General features: G+C 43.3%; 3 protein-coding genes across 3 annotated transcripts; 1 reads left to right on the top strand and 2 right to left on the bottom strand.

Moving 5' to 3' along the window:
- Positions 1 to 3161: 3161 nt before the first annotated feature.
- LOC4338091 (signaling peptide TAXIMIN 1) lies at positions 3162 to 4026 on the bottom strand. The gene is made up of 2 exons (XM_015782557.3): positions 3570 to 4026; positions 3162 to 3447 (listed from the first exon to the last, which is right to left on the bottom strand). Exons 1-2 carry the CDS (start codon positions 3707 to 3709, stop codon positions 3324 to 3326), a joined length of 264 nt encoding a protein of 87 aa, XP_015638043.1. The 5' UTR covers positions 3710 to 4026; the 3' UTR covers positions 3162 to 3323.
- Positions 4027 to 8699: 4673 nt separating this feature from the next.
- Positions 8700 to 11316, bottom strand: LOC4338090 (nudix hydrolase 11). Its single transcript, XM_015782370.3, has 4 exons — positions 10941 to 11316; positions 10702 to 10844; positions 9341 to 9460; positions 8700 to 9229 (listed from the first exon to the last, which is right to left on the bottom strand). Exons 1-4 carry the CDS (start codon positions 11227 to 11229, stop codon positions 9005 to 9007), a joined length of 777 nt encoding a protein of 258 aa, XP_015637856.1. The 5' UTR covers positions 11230 to 11316; the 3' UTR covers positions 8700 to 9004.
- Positions 11317 to 16286: 4970 nt separating this feature from the next.
- LOC9271039 (E3 ubiquitin-protein ligase EL5-like) lies at positions 16287 to 17369 on the top strand. The gene has a single exon (XM_015783048.3). It carries the CDS (start codon positions 16308 to 16310, stop codon positions 17088 to 17090), a length of 783 nt encoding a protein of 260 aa, XP_015638534.1. The 5' UTR covers positions 16287 to 16307; the 3' UTR covers positions 17091 to 17369.
- Positions 17370 to 18039: the final 670 nt, after the last annotated feature.

Genomic DNA, 18039 nt, shown 5'->3' with positions numbered 1-18039 from the left:
AAGCACCGTTGCGCATTTCTATCCATCATACAGGATCATCATTGCGGTATTTCACCGGGCGGTACAGTTCAAATTCTTATGTGAATTATTGGTGATAACTCATATGCATATGCTATCATCCATGTCAATCTTGACTAGACTTGAGAGGGCATCTGCACTTTGCAGATAAGAAAATGCAGGAACATGAGTCAAAAGCATCTGATGGACAAATCATTTTGCACCTGCACACTTGCACAGTGCTCCAAAAGTACAGCTCATGCAAACTTTTAACTGTATGATGATCAGTACCCTGCACATTCAGAATTATTGCAAGGTGGCGGCTAACTCCCTGGGCAGAGCTGATGAAGGTTGGACTTTAACTTTAGCTGCCTTGAAATCTGAAGCTGATCGAAAAGTTCAGAAAGGTGGCCATGCCATACAATGGAAAGGGCAATGTGAGATACCCCCAACTGGAGGACGGAAAATGGGGAAAAGTATAAATTGGTAACATGTCATGTACTACATGTGGTTAGGTGGCTATAAGTGTTAAATTATGCTGATGCAAGGTTGTTAGCGAAAGCAGAGTTGAGTTTTTTTTTTTTTTGATTCGTTTGAAAGGTGCCGTGAGGATCAGGATTGGAACATTGGAGACAAAGTTAAGGGTTGTCATGCATGAAAAAGAATGAAATCGTTAGTAGCAGTCGCTGACATGTGGATTCGAGTGAGTTTTATGTATGACATTGGATTGTTCCTCCTTTTCAAGCAAAGGAGGAAATTCTGCCAAATTCAATTAAAAGCAAGGTGAGGGAAAAATACAAAGTTTTACAGAGAAAGAGGAAGGAAAGGCAACAGGAAGGTATAAGGTGGATTGGGGATGTAAGGGCTGTTTGGTTCACATATTAACATTGCCTAGACTTACCATACTTTCTTAGCTAAACATGCCAAAGGTGAGGCCATCAAAATCCAAGCCACACTTTAGCTAACAAAATGAAACCATGCCACACTTTTTAGAGTCACTTATATGTGGGACCTAGATTACAAAAGAGAAATCCTGTCACACTTGTGGGAGCCAACCAAACACTCACCTAACATGGTCAAACTTGCCTAACCTCAAGTGTGGCAAAATGTGGCAACTTATGATCATCAACCAAACAGCCCCGTGTACATGTCCTCTACTAGCACCTCAATAGAAATTCATGTGGCCATGTGAGGGTCGTTCTGTTCGCCTATTCAATAGGTAGTCCTATATTTTTACGATGATTTCAACCCTTTGTTCAACATTCCTTATAATTATTTTGTATTACTTTCTCCATTTCAGAATATATTGCATAACTATCACTAATGCAAAAGCCAAGATAAAATTATTATCATCTTCTCGTTTGGATGACTCCAATAATTACAATGCATATATCCAATGGGATTGGAGATTTAAGGATGGAGAATTCTTAAAAAAAATGAATTTATGGAAGAGATGTGCTAATTAATTGTTTGATGCGCGCCTTGTATTATAAAATATCTGAAAAAAATAGGTGTGTACAATATTTTGAAATGGTGAGAGTATTCTATATAGATTTGCTAGATTTTAGACACCCGAAAATCTGTAAATTTTCAAATATTCTGTTATCATTTTCTCAAAATACAGTAACCACAGTTCCGCACGTCCACGCATGCTTGAAACAGAGAAAAAACGTTTTACACTTTTGAATTGATGAATGGCAGGTCTGCAAATCACGAGAGAGAAAACTACTGGCAGAATACTAGGCCCAAGTGAGTAGAAGGTCCAAGTCCAAGCCAGCCGATTGACTGGCCTTGTTAAACTTTTTGTTTTTCGGCCCTTCCACACTGGGCTCTTCGGCCTATCTTCCCAACTTTTGGGCTGAAAGCAAAGGAACCGGAGAAAATAAAGGCCTGCACTAGTCCATAAATTGGTAGCAACGGCAATCAATGTTCCCCTGCCTTGATTTCTAAGGTTTCCAATTGAAGGATCAATCCCCCAATTTAATTGTTTTTATATAATTGGAAGATTCTGAAAGGAAATTTCAACCCCTTACAACTAAAAGCTGGAAGCATTTTTATTTAGGTCACAAATGATGTTTGGTCTTTATTTAGGTTTTATCTTTTTTTTTCTGTTCAGTCTTCAGAACGACATATCTAAACTTTTGCCCTATCTTGAGACTTTGGTTTTCAGTTTTGTTCGCATTGGTTTGAGCTGTCCATGAAAGATGAAGCCTTTATTGCTATAGATATTCATGGCAACAAATCAATCTGCTGATTGTTTGTTATCCAACTTAGAGATAAGCTATATAAGTCATATACTGTTGCTGTTCTTTGACACCGAAGTTATAATCCACATCCAGCCTATGGGTTCATTCCCGGGCGAATACACGGCCGAGGATACAATCATTGTATCTAAGAGCAGAGCCATTGACCATCTCATACACCCCAGTGAGGGATTAAAATCTTCTACCTTGCTCACTGTCAGTGGGTCGTTTTTTGCTATGGAGTCACATGTCAGTAATTTTAAAGTCGCCTGACTTAAGGTAGATGATCTTAATCACTCGGTGAGGGCATGAATCTCCTTGAAGACAGCGCCGGCAGCGTGCCTTCAAGTAGAGATCTTAATCAAGTTGAAGCTGTTGTCTATTGTCTTCAACACTCTTCGCAACCTGCAAGTAGCTGCCTACGACATAGCCGCGCGAGCTCCAACGTACTTTCTCCGTTTCACAATGTAAGTCATTCTAGCATTTCCCACATTCATATTGATTTTAGTGAATCTAGATAGATATATATGTCTAGATTCATTAACATCAATATGAATGTGGGAAATGCTAGAATGACTTACATTGTGAAACGGAGGGAGTATATTGTACATGTCTTGAACGTTGAGAGACACGTAGGGAAAGGTGGACTCGCAAGGATGAATGGTCAAGGTTGAGTTGTGTGCCACAGAAAGCGCACAAATTCGAAGTTGGATCAGACTTGTTTGGTTGAAATTTCGTCAAAGAAAGTTACTAGTACATGAGCCTTTGACCCGTCAGGCTTTAATCAGTGGCTCTACCTGTACCAACTCCATCAACCTGACTTTTTTTTTTTAGTTTCTGAAATTCCATCAGCAGCAGGAGTTGTTGACAGGAACACACGAAAAAGGGGATCAAAGATGAACCAGCACCACAGAGTATATCTTTTCACCGAATGAATCTCGATTGGAATGACAAATTAATCATATCTCCAAGCCAGAGTACATATGCATAAATAAATAATAAATAATCGGTATACTTACTGATCAGTTACTGATCATTCTGTTTATATCTGATCAAATGGTAGAGCAAATCAAGAAGCTATAGCTAGCATGGTATCTTGGAGGTGAACCAGGTCATGACATGGAGCGGCGCCTTGATGAGCTCCACCGCCGCCTCCAGCACCAGCGTCACGCACAGGCAGCACGGGCAGATGCACGAGATCGGCAGCCTACACACACGAAATCCATCAATCAATCGCTGTGAATTGTGATTTCTCACAAGAAGATGAATCGAGTTCTTGGCTTCTTGCAACTTGATTTCTCACAAGAGTGAGGAGTACAAAGTACATACCCGATGATCCAGATGATGGCGCCGACGATGGAGACGAGGACGGCGAGCAGCGCGAAAGGCAGACCCAGCAGCCACCCCAGCGGCCGGCACTTGCAGCCGTCGCCGTCGCCGTCGCCGCCGCCGCCGCAGCAGCAGCACATGGCCGGTGAATCGTCGTCGACGGCGACGACGACCTCTCCTTCCCTTCTCTCCCCCTTTCTTGCTTGTTTGATGGGCTATAGCGAAGCTACCTGGAGGCTGGCGCCTGTAGCTTTTGCGGTGGATTATTTATTTTGGGATGCAACTCTTGATCGATCGATCGATCGATCTTGTTTTAATAATTTTTGTATGAATTATGAATGCCAGGTTTTGCATTGTATTTTGTGGCGGTTGTTGTGGTTGTGGCCTAATTATTGACCTACATATGTAGTCAATCACATGGTGCCGTGCCAGCGCGTGCGAGTGGGAGGCGTTTCCCATCGCTTTCTTCGTTGATGGACATGGAGAAATCAGCGGCAGATGAGGCAGGTTACTGAACAGGGTCCTACACAGTGTAGGAATGCTAATTCGCGAGCGTTCGTTACCCGCGCATGGGTTCGAACAAATCGGTTTGTCGGGGCACGCAGTAGCGCTCCGATACCGTCATTATTGTCTAAGCCCTCGTGGATTAAGGTTTCAAGGTAGGGGTAGGGATGGTGGGAGGGAGAGGGATGTGGGGAAAGAGGTCTAGGCTTAGAGGGATTGCCAGAGAATAGGCCGACCAATAGTAGGTGGCACTTAGTAGTGGTGATGGTGAGAGTGAGACGGGCGATAGTAGTGGTGCTTCCAATCGCAGTCAAGAGTGGATGGTGTTACCGGCGAGGAAAACAAGTGTCAACGAGTTAGGTTAGAAAGGGCAAAGGGCTGCGCAAGGGTGTGGATGGTTGGAGTAGGAGAGGATAAGGTAGAGAGGGAGATGGACCATTAGCTGCATGCGTGCTTGCTTAGCTCGCACTCACCCACACACTAGCCTCCCTCCAGTCGTATCGGTTTTTATAGGAGTATCGGTGACGAGGTAGCGTTGCCAAACAGGGGCATGGGATTTCAAGCTTATCTTCTAGAGTGGATGATAATTCTAATTTTAGAAAACCCACATGTTACGATCAAAGATGTCACACCCTAAAAATTCAAAATATATAAATTGTTGTTTAATTGGAATTTTTAGAAATGATTTTTAAAAGCCTTGAAGAGAAGATCTAATGTTAATTAATAAATTCCAATATAAAATGGGGCCAGATAAAATTTCATTAAATACTTTGCTTAATTTTATAATTCCTAGATTTTTCTGGGATTTATTTGAGCTAAGGAAGTATTTTTAATAAATGGAATTGCATTTAAGAAATAATTTAAATTGAAAAAGGTTTTAAAAAGTCTCTTTTGGCTTTGGGCCGAAAGTCGGCCCAAAACCCTTCTCTCTCTCTTCGGCCTAGCCGGCCCAGTCTGCCGCCGCGCGCGCGCGCGTCCGCCCGCTGACAGGTGGGGCCCACCTGTCAGGGTCGTCGTCAACCTCCGGCCGCCGCCGCCCGAAACCCTAGTTTCGCGCCGCCGCCGTTCCCTTCCAAATCCGGCCGTTCCTTTCCGTTTCCGGTGAAATTGATTGAGGGGAAACAATCTTTGGGATCTCCTCTACCTTTTCTCCTTTGGAAACATCGGCTAATTCGTTTTGGAAGTTCGTGGAATCGAGTTCGATTCGGATCGGCCTCTTTCCTTCTAACCCCGAAGTTTCCTTCTCGTCGCCGGCCGCCGTGGGCCTTCGCCGCCGCCTCTTAGCCCCTTTAAAAGGACCCCCGAGCTCTTCTCTACCCGTCGCCACCTTCGCCTTCGCCTCTCGTCGTCCGTAGTGCCCTAGCGCCGTGTGCCCTCGAGCCGCCGTCGCCGCCGTCGCTCCAGCCGTGCGCCGCCGCTGTTCCAGCTGTCGCCATCGCTCGGGAAGACCGCCGTCGTGGTCGCCGTCGCGTTGCCGTCCTCGTCCGCCCCTTCGCCGTCGCCGAAGACCGCCGGAGCACCGTCGCCGCCATCGACCCGATCTTCTCCGCCGTTTCCTCCTCGCCGCCGTCGTCGTCCGTTGGTCTTCCGCCGCTCCTTTGGTCACCGGTGAGTTCGCCGCGTCGCGCTCTACGTCCTGGTGCCCTCTGTTCTCGTCGTCGCGCCGTCGTTCGCCGGCGAGCTTGCGCCGCCCGAGCCGCCGCCGGTGGTGACGTCACCGCTGACGTCATCGTGGCCGTTTGCCGTGAGCCGGTCGTGGACCGTTCGATCTCGGCCGTCCATTTTGGATGGATCGATCTCGGCCGTCCGTTCCAGTGAACCGCCGCAGTGCACCCGGTCCACCGCAAACCCTAGCCGCTGACGCAATAAATCCCTTTTTCCTTTTCAAAAACAATTCATTATTGCGTCATAATTCAATTAAAATCAATATAAGTGTTTTAATCCGATTAAATCTTCAAAAATTCATAACTAATTCATCTTAACTCGGATTTAGTTGGTTCAAGTCTCTAATTTTTTCTAAAATTGAGATCTACATGTTAAAAATATCCACATGTACTGTTCATGCTTGTTTATGTGCTGTTTTGGTGTTTTTGCTCTTTTCTGTTTAGATTCCGACGTTTCCGGAGAGTCCGTTTTTGCAGGAGAAGAATTTGAAGAGTTCCAAGGCCAGCAAGGCAAGTCACACAGATCCCAAACAACCCTTTGAGCATGTTGATCCTATTTAAAGCTATTGTTTCTATTCAACTATTGCATCTATTTTCGAATGTCATTGGGTGGAATTAACCTATTGTTTGTTATAGCCCTTTTGTTCTTGATTACTTTATTCCTTGATACCTTGGGTTATTATAACTTGACTAGTTGGGCTATATATATTGGTTTAGCTAGATATTAGATATGACTGCTTAGCCATGCTTAGAAACATTAGCACACTATTGGGATAACTTTTGACTCACTATTATTTAATGATGGCTTAATGATAGTTCACGATGGTCAATCGTGATTGGTTAATTAATTACATGCCAACTAAAACCTGATAATGGTGGGTTGTGAGCACATGGTTTTGAGAGTCGTGCTCATGACAATTAAGGACCGGTTCACGAGTTTCAGTTGTGAAACATTAACCGTGCCAACCACAAGCCAGCGTGGGCAACGGCTTTATCTTTTGTATAGCATGGTTCATTGCGGAGCACCAGACTGAGAAGTGGCGGAGATAAGCCCACAGGGGTCGCTGGGGAGTCCATGCCTTGTTTATAAGGGGGTGATTATGATCCAGGAAAGGTGCGCTGTAGTGGATTGTGTTGTGCGAGAGGTAATGTCACAGCTCCTTTCCGAGGTACCATGGTGGTATTGAGGCACATGGTGACATGATGTGGGGCTGTGTCTTGTGGGTACAGTGGTACACCTCTGATCAGAGTAAAACTATTCGAATAGCCGTGCCCGCGGTTATGGGCGGGTCTAACAATGTCTTTCGTGATTAGTCTCACACTTCTCATCATAATAAAAGGTGCTTTAATTGGTAATAATTTGATTAGCTCCTGGTTTGGAATGATATATTCCTGGTTTGGAGATAGAACTGTGCAGCCGGGATGGTTGTTCAGAATGGTTGGGCCTATGCAACAGGGTATGTTGTATAGCGTTGGATTAATATTGATTAATTATTACTTAACTGTTTTATTAAATTCTGAAATGTTTATTAAAGGCTGTTTGTGCAAATGGAACCCTATTATGCCATCCTTTGTTATCCTGTGCACTTGCATATTTGCTGTGTGGCTTGCTGAGTATGTCATATACTCACCTTGCAATCATTCATCAGAGGAAGAGTTCTACAATGATGCTGATGGTGTGGAGGATTAGGTGTAGCCCTGGTCGAGCTGCCTGTGGAGTGGAGTCGTCTGCGCCGTTTATCTTATTTTCCGCTGCTTAGATCTTTATTGATTGAGATGAACTATCTACCTCTGTAATGACATTATATTCGCTTATTAATTAGAGTAATAATTGTACTCTATTATCAATTTGTTATTGTGTGCCTCGGCTGATTCCTGGACGAGGGTTCACACACATGTAAGCGTTTGGAATTTTGGATAGAAATTCTGGGCGTGACAAAAGATGCAAAAAAACATATGTATTATGATCTGTGTTATGTAACAAATGTTTACGGGTCTAATGCTCTGTTCTTCCCCTTGTTTTCTCTCGTTTTTCGTATACACGCTTCCTAAACTATTAAACGATGTTTTTTAAAAAAGTTTTCTATAAAAAGTTGCTTTAAAAAATCATATTAATCTATTTTTTTAAAAAAATAATACTTAGTTAATTATATACTAATAAGTGCATAGTTATACGTGCCAGAGAGGTGGGTTTCCCAACCCCTCCTCCCTAGCACATCCTAAGCGTTCCATAAAATCCTACCAGGATTCAATTCTCAATTAGTTTGCATATCTAAAATTATTTTTTAAAAAGTAGTGAAGAGTTAAGACAATCTTAATCAAGAAACCAACAATTTAAATTTTATACATTCTACATTTAAAAATTTTAAGTGAATTTGTGTTTAACATGCATAGAGGTGAGGTTTTGTAAAATTTTAGAATCATAATACGGAGAGTTATGTGCCAGCAGTTCTGATAACTGCGGTTTTGTACAACTTTGATCATAAAATATGAGTTTTCCTAACTTTGCTAAAAAGTTTTACACGAGCTACAGTAGTTAGCATTTAGAATGTTCTCTGGTTGAGAAGTCCTCGTCCAAGCCTGGCGCAAAATGCCTTTGGGGGCAAAATCAGACTGGGCTTAGATTTAGACAAGACAAGATCTTCTAAGGTCTACTATAATTGCCATTTTACATTTTTAGAACGTGAAAGCAAGTTAACTTTAGCACGGAAATAGATTAATTCTTTGCTACATGCAAGTTAATAAAAAATATGAGGGAGATTGCTCATCTTTGTTATTAATCATAGCACATAGCTATGTTGCTTTGAAGAAAGCAGAACAATAATAAATTGTATTCAAGACAATCTCAAATCGCACGGCCGGTGAGCCGCTTTTCATGAAAAACTCAAATTCACATGAAGACACAGTACGAGCATCGTGCAATTCAAACAAAACAGACATATCCCACAGGCTGAACAATTCGTTAACAAAAAACATTGATCTGCTACTTTTGTTTCCTGTTCAGAGAGTGCATCCAAATATCGAGCAAGTTTCAAGTATTACAAGTTTACAACATTCTGTGGAAAGTGCAACAAAAGAGTGTTCACTATCTGAGTCCGATGATCAAATTGACAAATTTTCCAACATGCTGATGATGCAACATTCTATGGACTATCGTGTACATACAAAAAGTACAGTAAGCTGATTTTCTATAGACAGGCACAAGCAGCTGCCTCTGAATGGAGGGGATAAATGCTAGAATTACATATTGATGATTATGGTATTGCATCAGCGTTTTGTTTCATTCGTATCTCCAGAGGGTGAGTTCACATATCTTGGTCGAAATTCAACAAATGATGGTTCTCTCGGTAAAACGACTGCTGCAGCACGAGTCAGAATGTGTGCCGTTAAGCCCCAAATCACAAACGTTTTGTCCTCTGACTGGTACTCAAAAGACTGGACTGGAATATTCATGCCCATCCAATTCGATTCTTGTGTTTTCCGGTTATCATCCTAAAGGTATGGTAGAAATGAGAGCTAGATGCAACAATGCCCTTGTCGACAACAAGAAGTTGATGATGAATATAAAAGGAGAAGAGTAACATCGATAAATAACAGTAATACCTTCAGGAACATCTCTAGAGGTGCATCAAAGATGTCTGCCACTTCAGATTCATTCAAGACAGGCTTGAATAAAGCTTTATCCGAAAGAATGCCGATTACAGGAGTTACATGGAGTCCGTTCTACAAAATGACTGTACTATGAGTTCTGGATAGTTTGCATTTCTATTGAATGTGTCAAAGAATGTGTTATCTTGGAAATCAATAATTACTCAATTAAAGCCATATAGAGCAAATAGTTTTATCAGTATTTTAATATAAGAGTGAGATGTTAATTGGAAATCTCTCCTCTAAGGACAGAAAACGGTGGGGTCTGAGCATGGGACTACAGTTATAGATTACTTGATATTACAAAGGGAAATTTGATGCACAAAGGCAGGGTTCCAAAAACTCACACAGCTTATATCAGATAGCAACCATAATAATTTAGTGTAAGAAACAGGTAAGTGGCCTGACTTTACTAGAGTGAAAGAGCACCTGTTCTTGGGGAAGAGATGACAAGTTGTACCAAGCTCAGGTGACTAAAAAAGGTAATTTAGATGAACTTGGATGGACACATGTGTTTGAGTAGTTATTTAGAGTATTATTTGTCAAGAAAACAGCAATAACCAGATGAAGCACCAAAGTATGCAAGAACTTTTGGTTGTTATTAGTTGAAAACCAAGACATTCGCAGTTGGCCATGCACGTAAACTTATATTCTCACAAGTCAGTTATATAACGCCTTGGGACTAGAAATGTGATATGGCATTGGCATATCAGCAATACACAAACAAGCGATAAAATGGCAAACAGAGATCAAATGAACTAGCAAGCATATTTTCATTATCTCTTTATTGAATTATTGTCTCTGAATGAATCAAAATCCATCGATCATCATATTGGTTTCTACTTTTATTAGCACTATCTAACACATGCTAAGAACAAGGTAAAAAAAATCACATGACTTCTGTGATTGACTCATTCGCTAATGCTTCACACTTTCTGTTTCTCTGAACAATCTGAGGCATGCAGATGCAGTACACATAAACCATTCAGCATATTAAGACTGGGGCTCAAAAGCTAAAATATTACAAATATCTCATATCAACTCAATACTATAACAGAATTTGACCTGCAACATGCACTATATAGCTGCTGCTCTGGCAGCACAGCTACTGCCACTTCCTGCAATTCAGTAGGATTTACACTAGATCGACTAACTACCGATCCTCTTTGTATCGACGATGGTTTCACTTCCATCCCACACAGGCAATGTAACAAAAGCACATTCAAACCACTAAAATTCATAGGTAAAAGCTATAACCTAACATTACCTAGATTTCGCAACCATGCCAAGAGTACTTGAAAAAAAAATGGGTTTACCTTGGACAAGAAGGGCTCAAGAACTGTGACAATAGAAACAAGCGCAGGGTCCAACCCAATCTCCTCCTTCGCCTCCCGCAGAGCCGTCGCCGTCGCATCCGCATCCCCCTCCTCCACCTTCCCTCCCGGCAGCGACACCTCCCCTATCAATTTTCCACAATAAATTGAACAAATCCAATGAGATATTTAGCAAGAAAATTCTTCAAAAAAGGATCCCAGCTTTGGGTGCTCATATAGACCGGAGTGGGAGGAGAGGGAGGCGGCGCGCTTGGTGAGGATGACGCGGGGGTCGCCGCCGTGGGGGTCCTCGAAGAGGCAGACCAGCACGGCGGCGTAGCCCTTGGGGGCGGCGAGGTAGGCCGGCCGGGCGGCGGCGGCGGGGGCGCCCACCGAGGAGGAGAGCTCGCCGGAGCTGAGGAGGAGGTGGCGTGTGAGGTGGGCAAGCCGCCGGGACGGCGGCGACGCGGAGGAGGAGAAACCCATGGCAATGTAAGTCGGGGCGAAGAGGCGGGCGAGGAGAGGCCTCATGGATAACGTGGCGGCTGGCGGCGGCGGCGGCGGCGTCGCTTCTGGGCTTTGGAGGGATCGCCGGCGAGGTTCCCCCACAGGATTTTTAGGCGCAACAACCAAAACAACCACGGATATACCCTCCGTTAAACTAAAGAAATGTCGGTTTCCTTTGACATTTTACCCTGTAAATTTGAATATTGAAGTTTGATTTTTTTAAAAAAAGTAAAATAATGGGTGAATAGCTAATTTAATCTCTCAAATTTTATCAAAGGCTTAATTTGTTCCTTCAGATTTTATTTTGTCCATATAGATTATCTAATTATTTGTTTTTACATAAAATCATCCTTGGACAGATTTAATATACCATAAGACTATTTCTAGTCAGCATTTATGTTAGAAAATGTCATTTTTGCCCTTAATTTATATACAACTATACACTAGAAAAGAGAAAACCAGGATGAATAAACAACATTACATATATACTTCACATAATTTCAACGTGTGCACATAAAACTTAAGCCTAATAGCTATGATATACACTTGCAAGTACATAACTTATTTTCGTTTTATATAAATTACTATGCATTATTTATTAAAAAAATTCATTACACGTAAATTTTTCTCTTATATATGTGAATGAGGGGATATAACTGTTATTTATCAAGAGAGTTGTTGGTTATATTTAGCCATATGGTTTCTAAGTGGGTTCAAGAGTAAGTTTGAACTAAAACCAAAACTTGAAAAACTAGTATGAACAGATTAAAACATTAAGGATTAAACTATAAAATTTGAAGGACCACTTTAGCTATTCACCCTAAAATAATTATGAAATGCAATTTAGGCCACTGTTGTTGGTCAGAGTTTCACTTTTGATCACCGTTTGTTCCATCTTTCCGTTTAGGATTAAGTAACTTATCCTGCACAAAACGACCTAGAGCACATTAGTTCCAACGGGCTGATGGACCATCTCACCCATGCACAAGCAGGGGCAGAGCCAGGATTTAAAATTAGGGGGTGTGAAGTGAGGATAAGCCATGAGACCGAATAACTAATACTGATAGCAAAGAGGGTCAAATAGTTACCGTTAATAACAATCAATACATAAACTAGTCATTTAAAAAAAACTTAAATTTTACCTCTTTAATAATATCATTGAAAGTTTAAAACTAGTCTTTATTGCTAAATTCTTTCAATGTAAACTATTGAATAATCTCACAAATAAGTTTTATCTATTTTACTTTGAAAAAGATGAGAAATCAAAAATTAATTTTGTAGATCATGTTTGTTGCTAATGTTTTTAGACTTGCTAATTAACTAATCTGATAATACTTTCAAACTACACAAATAAACTAAATAAATACTTATCTTAGTTAACCTTAATATAAAGTAAAAACAGAATATGTAGTGGTGGTGGTGTTTGGATAGGGGGGTGTTGGCACCTTCACCCCCTAGCTGCGCCAGTGTGCACAAGGTATATCTTCTTGCATAAGTGGTTAGAAATGGCTAGAAAGATGAAATAATCCATTATATGCCACTGACTTTGTCGCACGTCTACGATTTGCCACTGACTTTGTCACGTTCTACAATATGCCATCGACTTTTGCTTAACTTCTACGATTTACCATCACCGTCCGGTTAGCCACCGTTAGTACTGTACAAATTTGTCGAAATGACCAAAATACCCCTATGACAAAAACTTCCAAAATTTGGATAAAATTATCAAAATATTATATTATAAACATAAGATTGTAAACATCCAAAATTTGACCAAAAACTTGAAATATGATATTTCATAATTTTTATCCAAATTTTGAAACCTTTTCTCCCAGGGGTATTTTGGTCATTTTGACAAATTTGTACAGTACTAACGGAGACTAACCGGACGGCGATGGTAAATTGTAGAAGTTAAGCAAAAGTCGATGGCATATTGTAGAACATGATAAAGTCAGTAGCAAATCGTAGACGTGTGATAAAGTCAGTGGTAAATAATGGATTCTCTCTAGAAAGATAGTAGAGATGAAAAGTGTAAAATATGTAAGTTAACTAATTTAAAGTGAAATGTTTAAAAAAAACTAATTTAAAGTGAAAGATTAGTCAAAGGGTGGTACAAAGTGAAACTTCAGCACTAAAAGACACGTTAACGTATCAATTATGAAAAGAAAGCTGAATGAAAAAACAAAATATAAGTTTAAAAGTTAATATAAGAGAATGTCAGCCTTTACGTGACGTGTTGAATCGTCCAGATTGTAGAGAAAGGAGGTAACTCACATGCTGTCGACGATTTAGATCACAACTATGGTATTTGTATGATATGAGAATCGTTGATATCAGGACATATACGAGATTGAAATAAAAGAGACAGAGACAAGGATTTTTATACAGGTTCGGACCCCTTATTCATCAGAATCAGGTAATAGCCCTACTCTTGTTGGACGAAACTGGTGTTGCTCTTATTCATTAAAATCACACAAATACAATAATTGAGATAACCTATCTAGTCGTCGTCGACTTGGCGGCATGGAAAACCAATACGTAGTCGATGACGGGGTAGTTTTCCTCCTCAAATACATACTCGGCGAGATCAGAGATAGCGCTAGATCCCACTTGACGGCCTCCGATGGCACCAGATTGGGTATGTCGACGCTAATCTCCGATGTCGATGTTTAGCGGTGTGTATTGATGTCTATTCTGACTGTTCTGTGTCCTCTCTTCCTCTTTCTCTTAGGAGGTCTTATATTTATACCCATAGATGTCCACTTGTCTAAGTAGAATTAGGGACACAAATATGAATACAATCTGAGTAGTCTTTATAGTTTCAATATAGAACTCTACTTGTCCTTCCTTATTCGGAACTCCTTTTCCATATGAGGTATGATTCCATATAAGACTTGGTATATGGTGGACCCCGCCGTGCTTAGTCGACTACTGTTGGGTATGTATTATCCATAACCCTGACACATGCTATGATCTCTTAGCGTTGGTAGACACAACGATGAGCTCTTATTCTCGAGTGACAGCGAAATGGCGGTGGTGAGTTAGAGTTTCGTTTTTAGGTGGGGTCAAGGTGGGATAGGAGTAGGAAAGAGGGGAAGAGGGGGATTTCCTCGAGCTTAGAGGGATGATTGTTGGTGATGACGGATAGGTGACAACACAGAGGGGAGGGGTTGCCTTAGTTTGGAGGACACACGGAGAGGGAGAAGCCTAGTTGGCTGGGCTCACCGCATTGACAAGCTCGAGGGACTTAGGAGATGACGGGAGAGGGAAGCCGCATGTCATGGAGTGGGGAAGGAGAAGAGATTAGGGGAGAGAGTAAGGGTCTACACGAATCTTGATGCAGTTCTAGCATTCAAAAAGTTGAATAAAACTTTAAAATAACTGAAAAGTAGACCATCCTAATTTCTTAAATTCAAAAAATGTTTTGGATTTTAATACAACGAAGAGCCAAAGGACTTTAATTAAGGGAGCTATTAGCCATCCTATAAATAATAAATATGTTATGTCAATCTATGTCTACGTAAAATAGAGAAAAAAAAGAGCGAAATATAGATTACACCCTTCCTTTTACCAATGTTCAGTAAAAGGGGTCCAAAATAAAGGAAAAGGTACGATAAAACTTCTGTAAAATCTTCTCTAAGATAGTTAAGACAACTGATACGACAAGGATCAATTTGATCACATCCAAGCAAGACACTTATTTTTGTTTCTCTATTTCTTAATTGTGCTCTATATCTGTCGGAGATATGGACCCGGGGGTATGTGAAGTAGAGGGGAATTACTTTCCCTCCGGCCACGTGACTTTGCAAGTTAGCCCCATTCACGCGTCACGCGAGTCGTGGAAGCGGGGGGGGGGGGAGGGGGGGCCTCGGGGCATGGCGTCACCCCCTCGGGCTATCCCGCGGCTACGCCTTGAGGCCCTCACTCGGCTGCCACGCGGCGGAGGGAGAGAGCTGTCTTCGCAGATATTCCCAAGCCCCACGAGGTCCTTGGAATCATCATCTCCCCGACGAGAGAGCGAGAGGGGAGCATAGGCTGAACAGCCATAAATGTGCGACGCCCCAACTGTCCCTCACCGCATTTAATGCGGTAAGGGCAGACGTGCGGCGCACCTAGCTAACCTTTGTCCAACGGATGTGACCGGCCTGTCACCGTCACATCCGATGGATAGAGCAACCATTTCCTCACGTCGCCCTTGTACCCGGCGGAGTGGGGGTGGGTATGACCCGTCACGTCCGAGCGTCACTTGAGGAAGGGCTGTCGCAAGTCATCGTTCATTTATGAGGGAATGACAGGGCTGTCCCCCGTGTCAGGCGGGGAGCGGCGCCGAGTTCCACTCGAGAACCGGTTGTTGCTTAGCTTCCGGGAGAAGGCACGGTTTAAAGCCCAGAAAAAGTAGAGCGGGATCCCCCTCCGATAGAGGGTAGGTAGAGGCTGCGCTTGTGGTATCCCCTTGAGCTATAAAAGGAGGACCCTGCCCACTGAGACAGGGGGATAACGCCCAGAAAACCTGAACTCCAGAAGAGAGGAAGTGAGCGCGCTTTCTAGAGTGAAGAAACCTTTGTAAAACTCATCCATAATCCCAAACACAGGAGTAGGGTGTTACGCTCCATAGCGGCCCGAACCTGTATAATCCAACTGCGTGCAAGCTTGCCGGTAATCTTAGGGACGAGCAAGTGATTTCCGAGAGACGAGCCTCCGCCCCCGGCCGAACTCACAAATGGGGGGTCTCACGATTCCCCGCTATTGAGGATCTTCCCTCGACAATATCACCATATAAAATTCATGTAACACCACAATAATTATATATGGAAGTAATTTTGTTGATTCCATGATTATTAATCTATAAGCAAAAAGGGAAAATAAAATGAAAGAAAAAGTGTGGAACTTTGCTTGAACCAAACATGGCATTGCCACCACCAACCTATTATTGTCAAATGCGTTCGCCGCGGCGGTCAACTCCACACCCCCGCACTTCCCTCACTCCACACTCCCCGCACCATGCAAACCAACCATGCAATCCCCCACTCCCCCTCCCCCTCTTCAAAGCAAGCTCCCACCACCCCATGCACCCCACAGCCCATTGACCCCCACCTCTCGCCATGCCATCGTCATCGTCATCCTCGGTCGCCGCTGCCCCTTCTGGCAGCAATGGCACCCGCCGCGACGGTGGGAGCGGGAGCGTCACGGGCTGCCTCCCGGCTGACCAGGCATGCTTCGCGCTTTCGTCGTCGGCCAGCTCGCCAGGCTACCTGCACGCCTCGGCCACAACGACGCGTCGCGATGCTTCTGCCACCGTGGCGCGCGCGTGCTGCACCACCGCGTCGTACGTCGTCGTCCTCGGGATCAGCTTCGGCTCCCTCCTCGCCATCCTGCTCATCCTCTGCATCATCCGGTGGTACCTCGTGTGGAGGTCGGCGCGACCACGGCGGGACGACGGCGCCGCGGATGAGGCGGTTGGGTCAGCCAAGAAGCGGTCGGCTGGGCTGGATGACGACGCCATCGCGGCGCTGCCGGTGTTCGCGTACAAGCAAAGGGAGGAGGGCGGCGGCGGCGCGGTGGGGGCAGCAGAGGAGGAGGAAGAGGAACGGGAGTGCGCGGTGTGCCTCGCCGTGATGGCCGACGGGGAGGCGGCGCGGCGGCTGCCCAGATGCATGCATGTCTTCCACCGGGGCTGCGTCGATGTGTGGCTCAGGGAGCACTCGACGTGCCCCGTCTGCCGCGCCGAGGTGGTTGTTAGGCCGGCCGGTGCGGCGCGCGTTGAGAAGTTGCCGGAGAGCAGCGCGTCGCGGGCATTGACATCGCCGGTGCCGGCACCGGCGCCGAGGCCGACGGGGACAGTGGTGGACGACGGCAGGGAGAGGGACCTCGAGGCGCAGCAGTAGATTATTCTGTAGTAGTATATGACATGAGTGTAGATTTATTAGAAATTAATTATTGTTGTGTTTTTTTCATGAATTGCTTACTCTCTCTTTTTTATTATTGTTTTTCTTCAATTATTTATGGGGGTAAGTTGTAGCTTTAGGGATGTGAGAAATATGAGTCTAGATCAAGACGCTTACGCAACTATTTATAGGGTTGTACTATGTGACAATAAATAGAACGCAAATAATGTCTGACAATATCGCGGTATTTTAATGGTGAAATTTTTGAACTTTCAATCGCTTAAAGATTTGTGTTGTGGTGGGACATCCTATTTCATAGGCAACTGCATGTCTTCAATGGTGGCAACATGCTTGGTCTTTCCTCTAGATAATTTTTTCGTCTTCTCTCCGTGATTGTGAATCTTATATATAGTGCTTTCCTGACTATCTTTCCTCGGTGGTTTCTCTCATAAGGATGTGATTGTGTTATGCGCTTTGTGTCCATGGCGTTGTTGCATGAGTGGAGAAATGACATTCTTTGGAATAACGACCCTCCAGCTCTCTCTTTCTTTCTGCTTCACGGGTGGTCCATCCGACAGTGGTGAAGGGCTTGTGAGGGTTGTGTGCATGTCGATGGATGGCGGTGCAGAAGTAGATCTAGTTTAGGATTGGGGCATGGCCTTGCTGATGTTTTTTCAGCGGTTTTATGGATTCCATCATTGGAGCGGACGGCTATTGCGGTCTTTAAAACAACTGTGCAATTAGGACTATCTAGATTTTGCTTGGTTTTCTTGTTTGTCCTCACTTCCACTAATGATTGGATGAATGGGGATATGAAACAACATAAAGTGATCATAGTTACGACTGAATGCGGTGGAGGGGAAAGCTTTATCAAATTTAATTATAATTTTTATGGTTTTTTCTATACTGATTCTTGTTTTTCATAATATAAATCAGATATAAGGTGTCC

The sequence above is a fragment of the Oryza sativa genome, chromosome 5 (assembly GCF_034140825.1).
Source record: "Oryza sativa Japonica Group chromosome 5, ASM3414082v1".
NCBI classification, from domain to species: Eukaryota; Viridiplantae; Streptophyta; class Magnoliopsida; order Poales; family Poaceae; genus Oryza; species Oryza sativa.
The sequence above is the reverse complement of the archived record's forward strand: the minus strand, read 5'-3'. Positions and strand labels throughout refer to the sequence as shown.

What these genes read in the sequence shown, in the direction of transcription:
- LOC4338091 (XM_015782557.3), bottom strand. Translation starts at nt 3,709, where the DNA reads ATGTGCTGCTGCTGCGGCGGCGGCGGCGACGGCGACGGCGACGGCTGC. An exon ending in GCCATCATCTGGATCATCGG is followed by an intron (nt 3,448 to 3,569) that starts GTATGTACTTTG and finishes TCGTGTGTGTAG; the next exon opens with GCTGCCGATCTCGTGCATCT.
- LOC4338090 (XM_015782370.3), bottom strand. Translation starts at nt 11,229, where the DNA reads ATGAGGCCTCTCCTCGCCCGCCTCTTCGCCCCGACTTACATTGCCATG. An exon ending in CTCCCTCTCCTCCCACTCCG is followed by an intron (nt 10,845 to 10,940) that starts GTCTATATGAGC and finishes GAAAATTGATAG; the next exon opens with GGGAGGTGTCGCTGCCGGGA. An exon ending in TTGAGCCCTTCTTGTCCAAG is followed by an intron (nt 9,461 to 10,701) that starts GTAAACCCATTT and finishes GTCATTTTGTAG; the next exon opens with AACGGACTCCATGTAACTCC.
- LOC9271039 (XM_015783048.3), top strand. Translation starts at nt 16,308, where the DNA reads ATGCCATCGTCATCGTCATCCTCGGTCGCCGCTGCCCCTTCTGGCAGC.